Raw genomic sequence first — 17,674 nt, forward strand, 5'->3', positions numbered from 1 at the left:
AAAACCGAGTCAGTTGCTCAACTGACTTAGCCACCCAGGTGCCCTGGGAAAGTGGATATCCTTATAATTTTATTTGTTTTGAGATTCATTGCAGTTAACGAATTTTAATACTTGTTTGTTGGTTTAGGGGCACAAAATTATAATTCCGAAAAACACTTTCACACCTACGTTCACTGCAGAATAATAGTAGGCAACATTTGACTTCTTACATTGTTGTGTATTATCTTATTTTTTGATGTCAGTCACTCTGTGAGAAGTGTTATATTCTTTCCATTCTCCATATGATGGAAACGGAGCAGCAGAGCAGGGAAGCTAGAGACCGCATTCCAACCCATGATATCTGATCTCAGAGCCTGCATTTGTAACCCCTGTGTATCTAGGAATCCTCATCTCACTGTCTGCACCAGGCTCCCCTCGCTCCTTGAGGCCCAGGGGCGAAAGGTAAATGTCATGAATAGAATGGTGGTACTGTTTTTCAGAAAATAGAAATCATATTTCCCTATATAGAAAATTGCCAGCTTTAGTCTAAAGGACGTTTTCATAGTATTTTAAAGATGTTCAGGTGAAACAAAGCTTGTGAAAAAAAAATTCAGGACTGATTTTAACAAATTAATATGCCCTACTAAAGGAACACTAATTTAGGATACTGAAATCATACTACTTTATGAAGAATTTATGTTTCCAAATTCCTAGAAGGGTGTAAATAGGGATTTGAAATGAAAAGCTCCAGCTCTTGGTCTAAATGAACTTTTCTTTCATTTTCACTCACAACTGTACCTATCTGTAGAGAACTTGATGCTGAAAGTGACTAAAATCTTTACGTGAGAAGCCTCTCAGGTTATAAAAGTACACTGTTGACCCTTGAACAACATGAGAGTTAGGGGCTATAGAAGTTGAAATTTGCATGTAAATTAATTTTTTAAGTTTTGAATTGATGTATAGTTGATATATATATATATATATAAATAAATATATATATGGAAAAAGTAACTTTTGACTTTTCTAAAAGCCGAATAGTCCACTGTTGATGGAAGCCTTATTGATAAAATAGGTTGATTAACACATATTTTGTATGTTACCTGTTTTAGATGCTGTATTACAATGAAATAAGCTAAGGAAAAAATATTACTAAGAATATCTTAAGAGAAAACACATTTGTAGTGCTGTACTGTATTTATTGATAAAATCAATATTTAAGTGGACCCACAAAATTCAAACCTGTTTTTCAAGGGTCAAGTATATCATTTCACAAACAGAAGAACACGTTGTGCACTTCAGTCCTAATAACAATAGCACATGCAGTTTATAATTGTATGTATTATCACTGGAAACAGGACTAATTTTGATTTGGTTAATTTCTATGATCAAGATGACTTAGGAAAATAAATTTATACCCCAGAATTTTTAAATGTAAGTAGTTTCACTGGTTTATTTATTTTGCCACATCTATTGAAGGTAATCTGCTTGTGTGAAAATCTTTGCTTCCAGCGGGATTACTGTGAACTCAAGAGATCCATGTCCTGAAGTGGTGGTACCCAGTGGTCCTTAGGGAACCAGGTTAGGGCCGGAGGGTGGAGATGAAATTGAGACATTTGATTAGATCGCAGGCTATTTTAGTTCTAACGTTTTATGGTTTCATTAGGTTGATCATTTTGATATTAGTGAACTATGTTGAGCACATGCATTAATTTAAGTAAGTTCTTACATAATCTTGTGGTTTCACCTGTTAGAGTATAGAAATTTAGGTTACATATCAGACTCTGCAAGTAAGGAGTCCTGAGTATGGATTATTGAGCAAAAGAGAATGCTGTGTTGATCCAATTATTTGTCATCCCTGGCTTGATCATTTTGCTTTTGAAAGTGAAGAACTCCTACTAACAAATTAATATGCCCCTTGACATTCATTGCATTGTGCTCCTAGGATGCATTGAGCCTGTTGAATAAAGCTGTCATTTCAGCCATACCAAGGGCTAATAAGCTATTGTAGAACAAAAATTTTCTATATAAGTCTAATGAAAGGATCCTCCTACTTTCTGGATTTATTTAATTAATTCATTTTATTTTATTAGTTTTTTTCTACTTTCTGGATTTAAAGGAAGTTACTCCATGCAGAAGCTGCTAATTTCTTGTTCATTTGACACAGCCTCCCCATGCATGTACATTCCCTTCTTACACGCCTGCCTAAGGCTTATCACTCATGGAACATTTATTTGAAGTTAAATAAGTAATTTGAAGTTACTCTGAACAGAATCAAGTGACATATTGAAAGACTCAGCTAAAAGAACTTATTTGAAGGCTTCTTTTAGGAGATTTTTTCATTTTAATAGATTAACTAAAATACAGTTTTTATGTAAATAACTGTTGTTTTTAAAATATATTTTTTAAAAGACTCATTTATTTCAGAGAGGGCGGAGAGAGAGAGAGAGAGAGAGAGAAAAGAGGGAGAGAAGAGAGGCTTAAGTATACTGTGCACTGATTGTGGAGCCAGACTTGAGGCTCCATCACAAAACTTTAAGATCATGAGCTGAGCCTAAAACCAGGAGTTTGAGCCTAAAACCAGAGCCACCCAGGTGCCCCTTAAAAAGTGGTTTTTACTGCTTTTCTGGGAGATGGGGTAGGATGCTCTGTGCAGTTTACTTCTTGATGTATTCTGGGTTTGTATTTGAGTATTTAAACATATGCAATTACAGAGTGGTAGGGAAGTAGGAAATGCTATATTTTGTCTTATGAGGGACCATTGCATTGACTTCATCTACTTTTCATTAGTGTTTGGAAGAAAAAGAAGCAGATCTAGAGTGAGATTCGTTTATATCTCCTTTTAAAAAGAACATTAATTCATTGATTTTAAAATTCTACGATTATCGGGGCACTGTAGAAATACCAGGATATATGAATGAGATTGAAAGAACATGCGGCTCTGATCATCTCACTTCTGTTATCACTTCTTGTGAACATACACCTGTTGTGGGCAACATTTCTAATCACTTCTATTTCAGTGATGACTTAGAGGAGACTTCATTTCTTTCCATTAACTCTAATTCTTTCTTCTAAGGTTTTGGGCTTAAGAGGCCTATTTTAATTTCTGTAGTACTACCGGCCTTCTAGGGCCTTTGGACATGCATCCTCCTAGTTTCTTGATCACTTTAGTCTTTCTGAGTGTCAGATGTTATCTGGAGAAAAAGAGAAATTGATCCCAAGGATGAGATTTTTTTTTTTTCAGAAATTAGTGTATAGGGGAGATCACCTGTCCAACCCAAGCATAAGAGTGGGCTAGCCTGAGAGGAGTGGTTAGGCTTCCATGGACTCTCCAGTTGATTCTCTTTTCCTGCCAACAAGTGTGTCCTTCAGGGTGTAAATCATAGAGTAATTCTTTGGTACAGATCTCTAATCATTGACATTACGTATACCTATGCAACTTGAGGATTATTAATACCTCATTGAAAGAGCATACCTTTGGAAATATGTGGCCCATTTTCTAAGGTTGAGATTCTCATATATTTTCAGCAAGTACAAAAAAATTGATATAAATGAATCTTGTAGGCTAATGAAAAACAGTCACTTTAAAAATATCTGTTTTTCTTCTTTAAAGACCAGGAAAGGGCTAGCCACGATTTACCTAAAAATACTAATTATCTGACACAAATATGGTCTTTACAGGGCCCCTGTAGAGACTGATGGTGGGTTCTTTTGCAGGTAAATGCCAGTTGCTCTTGCATTCATGCCCTTGCTCTCAACTCTTGACTTTGCTTCTGGCCCAACTCTCTGAGCAAATCAGAGCCGCCAATGAACAGAAACTTCTCTTCAAGTTCCTTATTCATCTCTAAATTTCCCTGTAGTAGTATTTTTTTTAACCAGTTTTCTTTGTTTTCTCTGTGTTTTAGTAGAAAGTTGTCCTTGTCTTTCCAAATTCTACACAAGCAGCCATTATTTCTATCTCCATTATCAGTTGTCTACCCTCTGATCTGGTTTTCTTTCATAGAGACTCATTTATTTGAAACCTATCTTTGGCACAAGAGTTTGCTATTGGTTATCCTAATAACGCTTTTCCTCCCCCACCTCTCAGGTGAGTCTTCATGGCCATCTACTAGTGAACATGGGTTTACTTCCCTCACCTTTACCATTTCACCATCTACTCTTTTTTTTTTTATTCTTTTTTTAAAAAAATTTTTATTCATGATAGTCACAGATTGAGAGAGAGAGAGGCAGAGACATAGGCAGAGGGAGAAGCAGGCTCCATGCACCGGAAGCCCGACGTGGGATTCGGTCCCGGGTCTCCAGAATCGTGCCCTGGGCCAAAGGCAGGCACTAAACCGCTGCGCCACCCAGGGATCCCTCACCATCTGCTCTTACTACAACCCCATTTCCAGCTTTCTGCCACTACCGCTCTAGAGAAACTTCTCTTTTGAGGTTCATAAGTAATTTGTTGATTTGTCTTGTTTTTAATAAACAAGTCAGAGAGGCAACATCCATTGTGACCTCTTACTACATTTGACACTGTCAGCGGCCCCCAGTGTTAAATGTCCCTTTTCTGACTTCCATGACCTTTACTGTCTATTCATCTTATTACTTATGGAGAGGACATGTGCATCATTTGATGGCTTATTGATCTCCTTCATATCTCTGCTCTCTTGATTCTCCCCTCCCTCTAGAGGGAACATGGGGGTTTTGTACCCCTCCCAAGGACATAGTGCTCCAGTCCCTAGCAGCATATATTAAGTGCCTAATTAGTGCCAACCAAGGAGACTGTAAGCACAAACTAACAGTCTAGCAGGAAGGGCAGACGCTAAATCACTCAGAAATGAGTGAATTAAAAAAAAAAAAAAAAAGAAAATGAGTGAATTACAGCGTGGCAAGTGCTCCAAAGGTTCTCTTCCCCTCCATACTCCTCCTGTGCTAAGGGCTTACACTCAACTGAGGTGACAGTGAGGGACCTGACGCCGTAATTGTGCACAGCACTTACACGCGTGAGAGGCAGGAGGTCGGAGTATTTTAGGTGGCGGGAGGAGCAGCAGCAAAGGAAGGAAGTACCCCGGTGTCTTGAGGAAATGTTGAGTAATGCAGTACAGCGTGGACCTGGGGTGCCTGCAAGTGAGAAGTGAAATTGTAGAAATCTGAATGGACAGCAGTGGGTTCTCTGTCTGATAGGCCAACTGTTTTATATACTTTATCTCAGTTATTCTTAAAAAAAATCTAGAAAGTGGTATTAGCCCATTTTTCAGGGGAAGAATCTGAGGCCCAGAAAGGCTCATTGGGACAGAAAGACTCAAAGGACCATGGAATCAGCAAATGGCACAATCCGAATTAAGTCACAGCTCTCCCTTACCCTGAGGCTGGTTTGTTACTGATACAGGTGCAGCCACGGTCTCTATGTGTTTGTGACAAGCTCTACAAATGCTACTTTTGGGACACTGACTATGCTCCTTGAGGACAGGGAACATTCATCCTTGTATTTTCTCAGGGTCCCTTCCTCCCTTCTTGTCGGGAAGGTAGGTAGATACTCTAAAAGCAGTTGTTCAGTAACTCTATTACCATCTTCCCATCACTCCTCACCCAGAAGTTTACATCAGAACTATTTGACAAGTACCGTCATAGAAAACACTTAGTAGAGCACATGACTGACACTGCCTGAGGTTTTTTTTTTTTTTTTTTCTTTTTCTTTATAGATTTTATTCATTTGAGTGAGAGAGAGAGACAGAGCAAGGGAGCACACACAGGCAGTGGGAAGGGCAGAGGGAGAAGGAGACACAGACTCCCCACTGAGCAGGATGCCCAATGTGGGGCCAGATCCCAGGACCCCAGGCTCATGAGCCAAAGGCAAACACTTAAACTGTTGAGCCACCCAGGTGCCCCCTGCCTGAATTTTGTACGGTTTTCTCAGTGCCCTCTTGTTTCCTTTCCAGGGCTCATCTACATCCCACTAGACAAAAAATAGATACATCAATAATGCCCTGTAATGGCAACAAAAATTGAAGATGAATAAGGAGTGTATTAGATCGTTCAGGTGTGCAACAAACTGTAGGTCACTACCTCTGTTGACTTTATCCTGTGATTAGGTCTGTCTTGAAACTTTGGAGGACATTTGGATATTCAGAATATGAATTAACAAATTCTAGTATTGACCAGTACCTAGCTCTTTTTTTTTTTTAAGAAGCATATTGGAACACGTGAAACATTGCTAATTATTCCTGGTCAGCATAGGAAGATGGATCGTCAGCGTATAAAATGCATATGTCTGTGAGGAGGATAAAAAAAGGAATCAGTGCGACAAGAAGTGGTGACTTGAGTGCACGTGTGTGAAAAAAATCGAATGATGGAAAATGACAGAAGCTGAGAGAGAAAACAGGCGCTTATGCCAAAAGTACAAAAGCAAAGTGCAACTTTGTACAGAGCGTAGACTTTGTGCACTCGTTTTTTGTTTGTTTGTTTGTTTTATAAATAAGTCCACATAAGCATTGATATTCTCCAAGTCAAGGCTTTTGCTTTTTTTTGTGTGTGTGTGGCCATTATTTACACCGTGCAGTTGGTCTTCCCTGGGAGATAGAGTCTTTGCTCATGCAGGCTCCTTAGAATTAGATTCTGTTAGGAAGGCCAAGTGCCTAACATGGGCAAACATGTACAAAAAAGAAAGAAAATGGGACGTACTACGGCATAGAGCTTGGACTTTTGCTAATAAAATGTCAGAGTATAGGATGTGGTTGGCACTGGGTATGTGTTATTGGTATGCTGTCAGCAAGTAATTTCTTTTCTCTTGTGGGATATACGGTGCTTAAATTTACTGTGTCTGTGGAATGAGGGTGGGGAGATGGTCCAGGAGAGGAGGGTGGTGTAGAACCTGTTACATTTCAACTATTTGCCTCACACCTAATGATACCTGCCCTCTTTATCATTTTGTCGTTTGGAATTAAATATACATACACATCACACAGTCATGTTGGAAGCCAGTGGAACATTTTTTTTTTTTTCTCTCAAAGCACTTGAGGATCTAGCTAGGTCATTTAAAAAATATATATTTTAATGATGCTGTACATAGAAAAGTTTGCTAAGAAATAACAGTCTCCTTGAGAAAGTAGGACTAGATAATATGTAATATGATGTGAAATTATTACCATGTCAAATTTTAAACAATGAAAAATTTTCAAGAGTCAAAACTTACTCCGTAGGGTACGCCCACACCAAATGCTTCTCTATTAGGACTTCAGGTCAGTTGACACTTTTTTTTTTATTTTTTTTATTTACACTTTAGCAAGTCCCAAACTGGAAAAACAAGGGTGTTGCCAGTGGAGGTTGAGGTGAATTGAAAGGTGGGCGGGATGCCACCACCGCAAGCCAGCATGGAGATGCTGTGGTTAGTGCATTTCATGGACATGAAATGCAACCCCACCCCTGCAAACAAGGGTTTCAAAATGCATTTTCTGTTTTTCAGGATGAATCTTCAAGTCATGAATGTAACCAGCGCACAATCCTTCTTTATGGAGTGGGCAAAGAGCGTGACGAAGCGAGGCATCAGTTGAAGAAGATTACCAAAGATATTTTGAAAATCCTAAATAAGAAGAGCACCACAGAGACAGGGGGTAAAGAGCCTTAATGCCTTTGGTCCTATTGTGCTGTCTTTCGCCCTTCCTCCTAGCACGGTCTTTATCAGAGTCATACATGGCACCGTCACCAGAGTGTTTCCTCTCCTGAATGACTGTCTTACTGAAATATGAATAAGCACATTGAAATTTTAAGGCCTTGGTTCCATTTATAGCAAGCCTTATATTAAAATACCATGTTCTGTAGATAACATAAGGTAATTTTAATTTTCTATTCTTTTCTTTTCCCCCCAAATTTTCTACAGTGGGCATAAATGAAATACTGAAGATGTTGGAAAACCCTAAGCCTGGAAAATCTCCATTTCTCCCATTCTTTACCATCCTTTTTTAAGCTTGTAGTTTGCTCTGAGTACTCATATTTGCACAATGATTGAAAATCATGACAGTGTAGTTGCTGATCTTTTCTTATATTATTCAGAAGAATAATTGCAGTAGGTAGTGAGGACTGCCCATAATACCAAATGATTTCGACTAAAAAAGAAGGAAATCGGGTCTTTGCTCTATAATGCTGTCTTTACTTGGAGTAGTCTTTCCCCATGCTCTTGACATATATATTTTACAGTAAAGCTATGCCTTTATATTATGTCACCACATTGCATAATTGGAATTCTGTAATTATCTACTTCACATTTGCCTAATTACTCTTTTGAAGGATTGTTTATTTTATCAGGCAGTCATAAGATATAAAATACGATATCATTATATATACTTCACTACCATTACTGGTGTTTATTTCTTTATTATGTAAATAATCAAAGGGGGGGGGGAAGTTTGAATTTTCCCTATGTAAACAGTGTTCTTCCTACACATGGCATAAACCACTGTAGGAGCCCTACTTTGTTGGCCAGTACAAAATACATACGTTTTCATGAGTCTCTTCACAGGCCCTCCAGTCTTTAGACTTTAGCCACGTGTTTGTTTACTAGAGCTTGCCCACACTAGATCATTCCTAGAGAAAAGTACAGCTAGAACCAATACAAATAGCTCTGTGTCTTTTCCATCAGTAGGGTTGCCCATGCAGCAGCAGGGTACAAAGGCAACACACTTCTCAGTGTGAATGTGGTGTAGCAGGTGTCTGATGTCTGAGGCGATAGTCTTTAGGACATAATGGAAGAGTTTTCTCCGGTGATTTACGACATTTCCCTGACTGCCCTCCCTTCCATTGCCACTGACAGACCTTGTACCACACTGGGTCCCATGAGGGAGCAACTGAGAATTGTGGATGGGAACTGAAACCCTGTTGTTGTTGGCCTGTCATTATTGAGCTTGGTTTAAAAACAAAACAAAACAAACACAAACCCAGAAACAAAGAACCTGCTCTAAGGAAAACTGTTGATCTTATGTTTTGCTGTTTCTCTGTGTTAGCGTAAAGACTAAATGGATTGCATGTAGAACACTGAATTCAGGAGAGATTTTAAGCTTCTTTTTGAGTACTTGGAAACCGGATCGACCCTATCTTTTTTTAGAAGGGTCAATAATTCCTGTTTCATCAATACTAATTTAAGAGAGTCTTCGTAAATCATTGGGAATTCGAGGGTTTGGAAGTCTGAGAGGGGTCCAAAGGGGAAGGAAACAATGCGGTGTCCTATTTTGTTGAGACTGCTTCCTTCCTTCCTTCACAATGAGTGTTTCAGGCCAGACTGCAGTCTATCCTATCTTTGTACCAGTCTTTTTAATAGGCAGTTCTTGCTTATGAACCCCAAAAGAAAAAATCATTGTTGTTCCATGCTACTTTTTTGAGATATCATCAGTAGAACCACCACTGTGGAGAGAGATTTGCAATGGAGAGATTTATCTTTCCCTCATTTCATTTAATTTTACTTTTTAAAGATTTACTTATTTTTGAGAGAGAGAGAGAGAGAATATATGAATGTGTGGGTAGGGGGAGGGACTGAGGCAGGGAAACTCCTGCAGATTTCACCCTGAGCTGGGATCCTACTGCAGGGCTTGATCCCTCAACCCTGAGATCATGACCTGAGCGGAAACCAAGAGTCGATGTTAAATCGACTGAGCCACCCAGGCACCCATGACTTTCTCTCATTTCAGATAAAATTCCTCAACCAGAGATATGTTATTTTGTGATGTAGTGAGTTATCTTCTGATAAATAGTCGAAGTTTAAGTCAGTGCTTAAAATCTAGTATGCTTGCCAGAAGCTAGCTAGCTAGCTGTACTTTTGATGAATGGTGATTTGTCCACTGTTTCAGCAAAGAGAACTGATAAGGGAGGACAACACAGAACTGGTGTTAGCGTGTATTTCATTTCTGGCTACCTATAAAGGTGTGGTTTTGAGGAGCTCACTAGAAGTGTTCTCACATTAGCCAAGCCTTATGTGGAAGTTTAAGTGACACTTCAAGGTGAACATGGTCAGTCTTCATTTTCCATTCACATTGGCTAGTCACCTTTGGTTGTCAATTTTTTTAGGATTTTATTTATTCATTTGAGATAGAGAGCACATGTGCACGTGCATGGAGCAGGGGGTAGGGGTAGAGGAAGAAACAGACTCCCCGCTGAGCCAGGAGCCTGACCTGGGACCCCAGAACCATGGCCTGAGCTGAAGGCAAGATGCCTAACCATCTGAGCCACCTAGGCCCCCCATTTTTTTTTTAACAGTAATGAAGTTTACCATAACAAAAAGGCCAAATTTTTTTTAAAAGGAAAACCAACATTAAGCAACAAAAAAGAGCAATAACATGTATTATGATAGCAAATTAACATAAAATAGATGAGGAAAATCTGTGAATTATGACTACATTATTATTTATTAAATAATCATTAAAATAAAGTAGTCCGTTGAGAACCACCACTGATTTAAGTTTTTTTGAAAGTGAATGTATTGAGGGGTGTATATGAGGTTTTCAGAATGTAGCTACATGAAGTAAAATAGAGCCTATTTAGCATAAACCAAAAAAATGCATTTGTGAATTCTCATGCTGGCTGTACTTCCTCAAGTGTGTTATTTTTGTTTATGTGTATTGGTCCCAGGAAGGACTAAGTACGTCATCTTCGCTTTTACAGTATATTGTACCCAAGACCATTGATGTGAGTTTTGATTGAGCTTTGGATCAATGATATTAGTAAATGAAAAATTCAGAATTTGGATATTTTAAGCATGCTTATTAGATGTGAGCAGCTATATAGAAGGCAGGGGACCACACTTAATTTGAGAATAGATATGAAAAAAAAAGTAGGTTTAATGAACTTCTTAGTTATTACTCTGTGCATTAGATTTGGTGTTAATGAAAGTGGCACAGTCTTGTACCTTCTGTTACTCTTCACCGTTTAATTCTATTTACTCTATTTACTCTGCTTTAGGAAATCAAACACCCTGGTGTGTGTGCAGAAAGAAAATCTCTTCTAGTATCATTTTCTAAAATCATTACATTTGCCTTCAGCAAAATCTCTTTGCCTTCAGTGAAATAGTTGTGTCTTTAATAGGGAAAACAAAATTTGTAAAGTGACCTTTGTTCTCTGAAAGTAAACTTTCCAAATAAGAAGACATGGGTGATGAAGCTCCCAACTCAGTAGCCTTTGACTATTTAGAATCATAGTGTTAGAAATGATCTTAGATATCATAAAATCCAATCTTTCTGGTTTTTTTTTTTTTTTTTTTTTTTTTTTAGATTTGTCTTTTTAAATCCATGTATTTAAGAATATTTAAGTCAGGATCTGATTCCTTTTGGATCTTAGCCTTAGAACTGTTAAGAAAAATGAGAATCCTCCTGGGGTTAGGTAGTGTTTATAATTTTTTTTTTAATTCTCTTTAAACTTCCTTATGCTAAATTGACACATGTGGCACTTTTCCATTATGCGGAGAGCTTTAATTCCTTGCTACTCCTGAAAAAGTTTAAAATTAAATTACCTTTTATACATATTAAACTGTTTGGGAGAAATATCATGGTGAATGTCCTCACAAGATGCCAGGGAAGTTTCTGTGATCCTGGGTGATTCCCCCCCACCCCACCCCTTTCATCGTTAGCATCGTATTTTAAGACTTAGTGAGAAATGTGTATAGAGGCACTTCCCGTAAATAGTCTAAATCTGGAAACTACTCAGAATAAATAAATACAGGGTGGTTTTTTGACACATTAGTATATTCCCCATGGATGGGAATTACTGATATTTCGAATAAGTTAGAATTGTCTCAATGATGTAGATCAAACTCAGAAGGTTATGGTTGAATGAAAGCTGCCAGGCGTAAAAAGTATCTCTCATGTGGTTGGTTCCAAAGTGCGTAATACTAATAATCAAAGCCTTTAGAGGTCAGGATCTCCATCTCCTGGGGCAGAGAGGTGTTTAGGAGGATATCTAGGTAACTGGTGCGTAATCTGGTCATTCCAGTCTCATTATGTGAGTATATTTGCTTTGTAGCAATTCATAGCTTGTGTGCACTGCTCCGTATATGTTATACTTCAATAGAAAGTATCCACTGAAAAAGTCAAGAGCTTCTATTAAATGGAAAGTAATGTATCTACTGTATGTCTAGTTGGAGACGAAGGACAAAAAGCCAGGAAGAACAAACAGGAAGCATTTCCAACACTGGAGACTGTGTTCACAAAACTTCAGCTCCTTTCATATTTTGATCAGCATCAAGTGACATCTCAGGTAGCTGCTTAAAGCTGTGTGTTATGCATTTGGGATATTCATAGTTACGTAAAAATTTCTTTCATAAAGTATATGTATTTGGCCTTATTTTGTTTTATAGAAACGGTTTTAAAACGTGTTTGGAGTCCTCTCAAACTATTGAGTTAGTTCACTTTAAGTGTCAGGTTGTCTTCTTCAGAGAAACTAATTTTACTTAAAAATATTTTTGCTCTATGATAATAGATCAATAATGTATCAGATATTCCCTAATGCAATACTTCTGTTAATACATTTTGGTCTTATATTGCTATGGATAAGGGAGAAATCTGTTGATGACTAAAATAAAATACTATCTAAATGAGGAAAAAAAAAACCCAGATCTGTGTTGTTTTACAAGTCCATTGATAATGAGATGTTATCTGAAAATCACCTAGCATTTGTAGTTCTACCTTTAGGATAGTTGGGTTAAGATCTTAATGACAACTTGGCTTATTTCTTTAAATTATAGTCGCATTAAGGAAGTTGTCGGATTTGTACCTACTTTTCGTTTGTGGAAATATGTTTTAACTTTCTTCCAAGTAGAATATGTAAATTCAGATTTCTTGCTTAAAAAAAATAAGTTTGAATATTGATCTTATAACTATGTTCACTTTTGTTTGTTTTTCGTTTCCCAGATCTCCAACAATGTGCTGGAACAAATCACGAGCTTTGCTTCAGGAACATCCTATCATCTCCCTTTGGCTCACCATATTCAGCTTATCTTTGATCTAATGGAGCCAGCACTGAACATCAATGGACTAATTGACTTCGCAATACAGGTATCAGAGAGACCCTGCATCCTCTCATTTTTTAGAAAAGCAAACCTATTAGGAATCAGACAATTTAAAACGAGCAGCCCAGTGCATTTTTGCAAAATTGAGACATTCTGAATCAGCAGTATTTGGCTAGTATTTTAATTGCAGCTGTTTTCATGATTTCCAATCAAGTAATTACAATTGGTACTAAAATATATATAACAGACATTTTAAAATGTGAAGTTTTCTTTCTTTTTTTTTAAAGATTTATTTATTTATTTATTTATTTATTTATTTATTTATTTATTTATTTATTTATTTATTTATTTATGATAGACATAGAGAGAGAGGGGGGCAGAGACACAGGCAGAGGGAGAAGCAGGCTCCATGCTGGGAGCCTGACGTGGGACTCGATCCCAGGACTCCAGGATCGCGCCCTGGGCCAAAGGCAAGCGCTAAACCGCTGAGCCACCCAGGGATCCCCAAAATGTGAGGTTTTCATCCTTTGTTGTTTTGCTTAGGGAAAGGTGAAAGTTTAGGGACGCCCAGGTGGCTCAGTGGTTGAATGCCTGCCTTTGGCTCCAATCTGATCCTGGAGTTCTGAGATCAATTCGCATATCGGGCTTCCTGCAGGGGGCCTGTTTCTCCCTCTGCCTTCGTTTCTGACTCTCTTTCTATGTCTCTCGTAAATAAATAAATAAAAGTTTAAAAAAAAAAAAGGAAAGGAAAGGTGAAAGTTTATGTACTATTTATTGTAGAGTGTATTTTAGTTTAAGAGCAAACAAAAAACCTCTATAATTTGATTTGTCCCATTAAATTACTTGAACAAATCCTTGAGTTTATTTATTATCTTGTTTTTAGTGAATAGAAACAAAACTTGTTTTCTGCTGCTTATTGGAACTGTTTTGTTAATCACAAGAAAATAATAAGTAAGTTCTGTTTCCTTAAAAAGAAGGGAAAAGAGAAGAAAAAGTGAGAGGTGTGATGTTCTCTGAAATGATCTGGGCTAGAACTTTGAGCTGCCATCAAGTCTTAGTAGCTGTTTCAATGTTGGATACTTCCTGATTGTATGTCCACAATGTCTAGGCAGAAGAAAAACTGTAGCATTTGGTAAAAGAACAATAAGGGCAGCCCAGGTGGCTCAGTGGTTTAGCGCCTGCCTTCCACCCAGGGCCTGATCCTGGAGACCCAGGATAGAGTCCCACGTCAGGCTCCTTGCATGGAGCCTGCTTCTCCCTCTATGTCTCAGCCCCTCTCTCTCTCTCGCTCTCTCTGTGTGTGTGTCTCTCATGAATAAATAAATAAAATATTTTTTTAAAAAAACGATTAACAATAAAAGCCAGTTTGATTCACTGGGGCTTATTTTCTCACTCTGTAGTTGTGTGAGTGGTCCTGGGTCCAAATGGTCCTGGGACAGGATAATAAGTGAGACAAGACGGTATTAGAATGACTCAATATGTCCATGATTTGTGAAAATAAATGTTTTTCCTATTCATTTTGGCAGCTGCATTTTTATTCATTCTCTTCTCCCATTGTAGCTGCTAAACGAACTGAGTGTTGTGGAGGCCGAACTGCTCCTGAAATCCTCCAGCCTGGCGGGAAGTTACACAACGGGACTGTGTGTGTGCATCGTGGCTGTTCTCAGACGGTACCACAGTTGTCTCATCCTGAATCCTGATCAGACAGCCCAGGTGTTTGAAGGGTCGGTATACAGAATATCGTTACTGTTTCTCGCATGATTGTCTTCTGTGTATAATTTGTGATCAAATATCCTAGTGGTTTTATGAGGGAAAATAGTACAGGTGTTTGTTTCAACTTAAAAGATAGAGTTAAAGACCACTTTGGTGGGATCCCTGCGTGGCTCAGCGGTTTAGGGCCGCCTTCAGCCCAGGGTGTGATCCTGGAGACCCAGGATCAAGTCCCACGTTGGGCTCCCTGCATGGAGCCTGCTTCTCCCTCTGCCTGCATCTCTGCCCCCCCACCCCCTGTCTCATGAATAAATAAATAAAACCTTAAAAAAAAAAAAAAAGACCACTTTGGTTAGAAAACGTTTTTCACAGGAGTCGTAAGCATGAGAAGTATGTTCTCGTAATCGAGTATGATTCTTTCCTGCCTCCTTTTCCTGCCCCTCGTTTCCTTGAGGAGAAGCCAGACCCTCGCAGCACTGCATCGTTTGCTTCCCCCAATGAAGCATGGCTTACTGTGAACGATGACTACGTGACGGCTGCTCTGTTGATGTAATTTCAGTTTATTGTCAAGACCAAATGAGCTTTGCACGCATTGTTATTTTCTCTATTTCCTTCTTCTATTTCATTTCTTTCAGAAGCTAAATACAACTTGACAAATGTTAATTCAGAACAAATGACTTTTTTTGCTTCTTAGTCTGTTTTTTCGTTTGTTTTGAACTGTAGGGTGAAGTTTACTGTCACATGAATTGGACCAAGCCCCCATATCATCATCATCCCCATTAGAAGCTGAGGTTACAGGGACGAGAGAAATGTAGAGGCAAAACACCTATAGGGAGCCACCGCCTTTTTGTCTACTGCAGACTCCTTGCTCTAGGACTTCATATATATTAAAAACAACAACAACAAAACACTTCTTTTTCTTTTTCTGCCTTTTTTCTTCCTGGACTTAAAAGAAGCATGGGGTTCTTTAGTTCCACGGTACTTTTTATTTATTTATTTATTTCGTACTCTTGCCCATGCAGTCAATTTATAATCTATCCTAGACTGCCACCCATTTAACAGAAGCCTTTTGGGGAAAAAGAAAATGCTGCAGCAGTAATAGTACATGCTCACTATCAAATGAATTCTCAAACATCCCAGATATTTTTAAAAGTTTCAAAATAAACATTTTAGAATTATATGGCCTCCTAATAGCCCTCAGCTACCCTATAAAATTGAATGATTAGTACCATTTACAAATTGAGAAACTGAGACTCGGGCCTGTTAAGTGAAGTGTTTGGTGAAGTGATGTACTTAACATCACATGGCTAGTAAATCTCCCAGATTGCTAAAAGTCATTCTAAGTAAGAGCGCATTCATGCCCCTTGATTTATAGTATGCTTTTAAAACTGTATATGGAAACCCATTAGTTAGTCACGAAATGAATATTATTACAGGTTTTGGCAAATTTTATTTTTGTTACTTTGAAATTTACTTGGACATTTTCAATGTCACGTTATCTATTCAATGTTCATGAAATCATATTTGATAATATATTTTTATTTTGTTATTCATACTAAGGATAAATGTTTTCCCTTAAAGCTCTTTCCTGATATGCATATACTGGATCTCAATGTTTTTCTTATTGCTAACAAGTGAAAAAAATCAAGGAAACACTGACTACTATACTGTGGATGCCTTCCAGACTCTCAGTAAATGTTTGTTTACTTTAATCACAGTCAAATTTCTTGCTTTTTGGAAGATGTCTGGATTTTTTTGTTAGTTAACAGATCGAATCCTCTCCTTAATTACAAGATACTTTTGTGGTAACTGACAGCTTTTATCAGTTGTCTGGTGGCTCTGTCTGCCGTTACCGGTTCACAGGGTTTGGGATGTAACATTGTCATTTCTTTCCAGTTTCCTGGGTTCCACCTCTGTCTGGCATTTGTGATTGTAGTGTCCTTCTGGGCCTTCACAGCCTAGGGCTCTCTCTGGCTTCTGCATCCACTAAACTGAATAGTCCAGAGAGCTGTGGGTTGGAAGTCTGGAGACCTCAGCTCTCCTCTTGGATGTGCTATGAACTTGCTTTTTGCCTTTGGGCAAGTTACTTCGCCTGTCTGAGCCTCAGCGCCTTCTTTATTAAACAAGGAAGGTGAATCAGATGATTTCAAAAGCCCTAAACGCTTTAATAATCTGAGTCATCGATTACTCTGGTGGTATTACTGAGCCCTATAACAGAATACAAGATAGTAATAGTGGAGTCAGGATTACAAATACGTGGATGGGCCACTAGTGTTTCCTTGTGTGTTATATGAAGTTTTGTGTGGAAAAATTAAAACCCTTTCCTTTTAGTGACATTCTCTAGAAGGCTTTCAACAAATAAATGCCATTACTATTCCGTCTCTGTACCCTTTTCCCCATGCCAGAAGGATGGTCCCTTTGGCCATAGTAACGGTACTAATTTGTTGAAAGCCTTCTAGAGAATGTCACTAAAAGGAAAGGGTTTTAATTTTTTCCATAAGGTGAAGTAAAATTTGTTTCTAGTTTGGATAAACCAGGAGAATGTAACCTCAAGTCATGAGTTCCTCGAGTTTTTGTCAGAACCAGCTCATGGTCCTGAAAATGAATTTCGCAGATTTACTGATTTAGAGACTTGTTCTTTCTCAAAGGAGTGGACTTAAGAACCCTTGCAAACAGCCTGAATTTATGAATGTGTTTACTGAAGAGAGATTCTCTGCTATAACTTTTTTCTTGTGTTCTAGTCACAGCAACTTAACTGATGGATTCCTCCATACATACCTTCTCCCTGGAGAAATTTCTTTCATTTCTTATTGTTAGTGGTATTTCCGAAATCTTTTTAAAAATCTAGTATTTCAGAACCCTAACAGAAAAACGATATTTTGTGCAATTATTTATTGCTATAAGCATCATTATCAAAAATCTGACACCTTTTTTCTTACCCAAGTAACACATGGACGTATTCTCACTCTAAAAGAGTCAAACAGTAACATTTGTATTAGCAAAATCTGTATGTGTCTG

At 38.1% G+C, this 17,674-nt stretch overlaps 2 protein-coding genes across 10 annotated transcripts in view; one reads left to right on the top strand and one right to left on the bottom strand.

Moving 5' to 3' along the window:
* Window positions 1-17,674, top strand: part of MED12L (mediator complex subunit 12L) — a 323,809-nt gene that overhangs the window by 234,329 nt on the left and 71,806 nt on the right. For all 8 annotated transcript variants that reach the window (XM_072727143.1, XM_072727148.1, XM_026015744.2 and 5 more), the window contains 4 exons: window positions 7,424-7,571; window positions 12,077-12,195; window positions 12,849-12,992; window positions 14,507-14,670. In XM_072727143.1, the coding sequence (XP_072583244.1) occupies window positions 7,424-7,571; window positions 12,077-12,195; window positions 12,849-12,992; window positions 14,507-14,670 (575 nt within the window). The remainder of the gene's footprint in view (window positions 1-7,423; window positions 7,572-12,076; window positions 12,196-12,848; window positions 12,993-14,506; window positions 14,671-17,674) is intronic.
* The window catches only part of P2RY12 (purinergic receptor P2Y12), a 46,762-nt gene that overhangs the window by 6,327 nt on the left and 22,761 nt on the right, over window positions 1-17,674 (bottom strand). The window contains exon 2 of one of the 2 annotated variants that reach the window (XM_072727154.1): window positions 4,961-5,082. The exons of the other annotated variant lie outside the window; for it this stretch is intronic. The gene's annotated coding sequence lies outside the window, so the exon portion shown is untranslated. The remainder of the gene's footprint in view (window positions 1-4,960; window positions 5,083-17,674) is intronic. 2 annotated transcript variants of the gene reach the window in all.

This window comes from Vulpes vulpes, chromosome 11 (assembly GCF_048418805.1).
Source record: "Vulpes vulpes isolate BD-2025 chromosome 11, VulVul3, whole genome shotgun sequence".
Lineage (NCBI taxonomy): Eukaryota > Metazoa > Chordata > Mammalia > Carnivora > Canidae > Vulpes > Vulpes vulpes.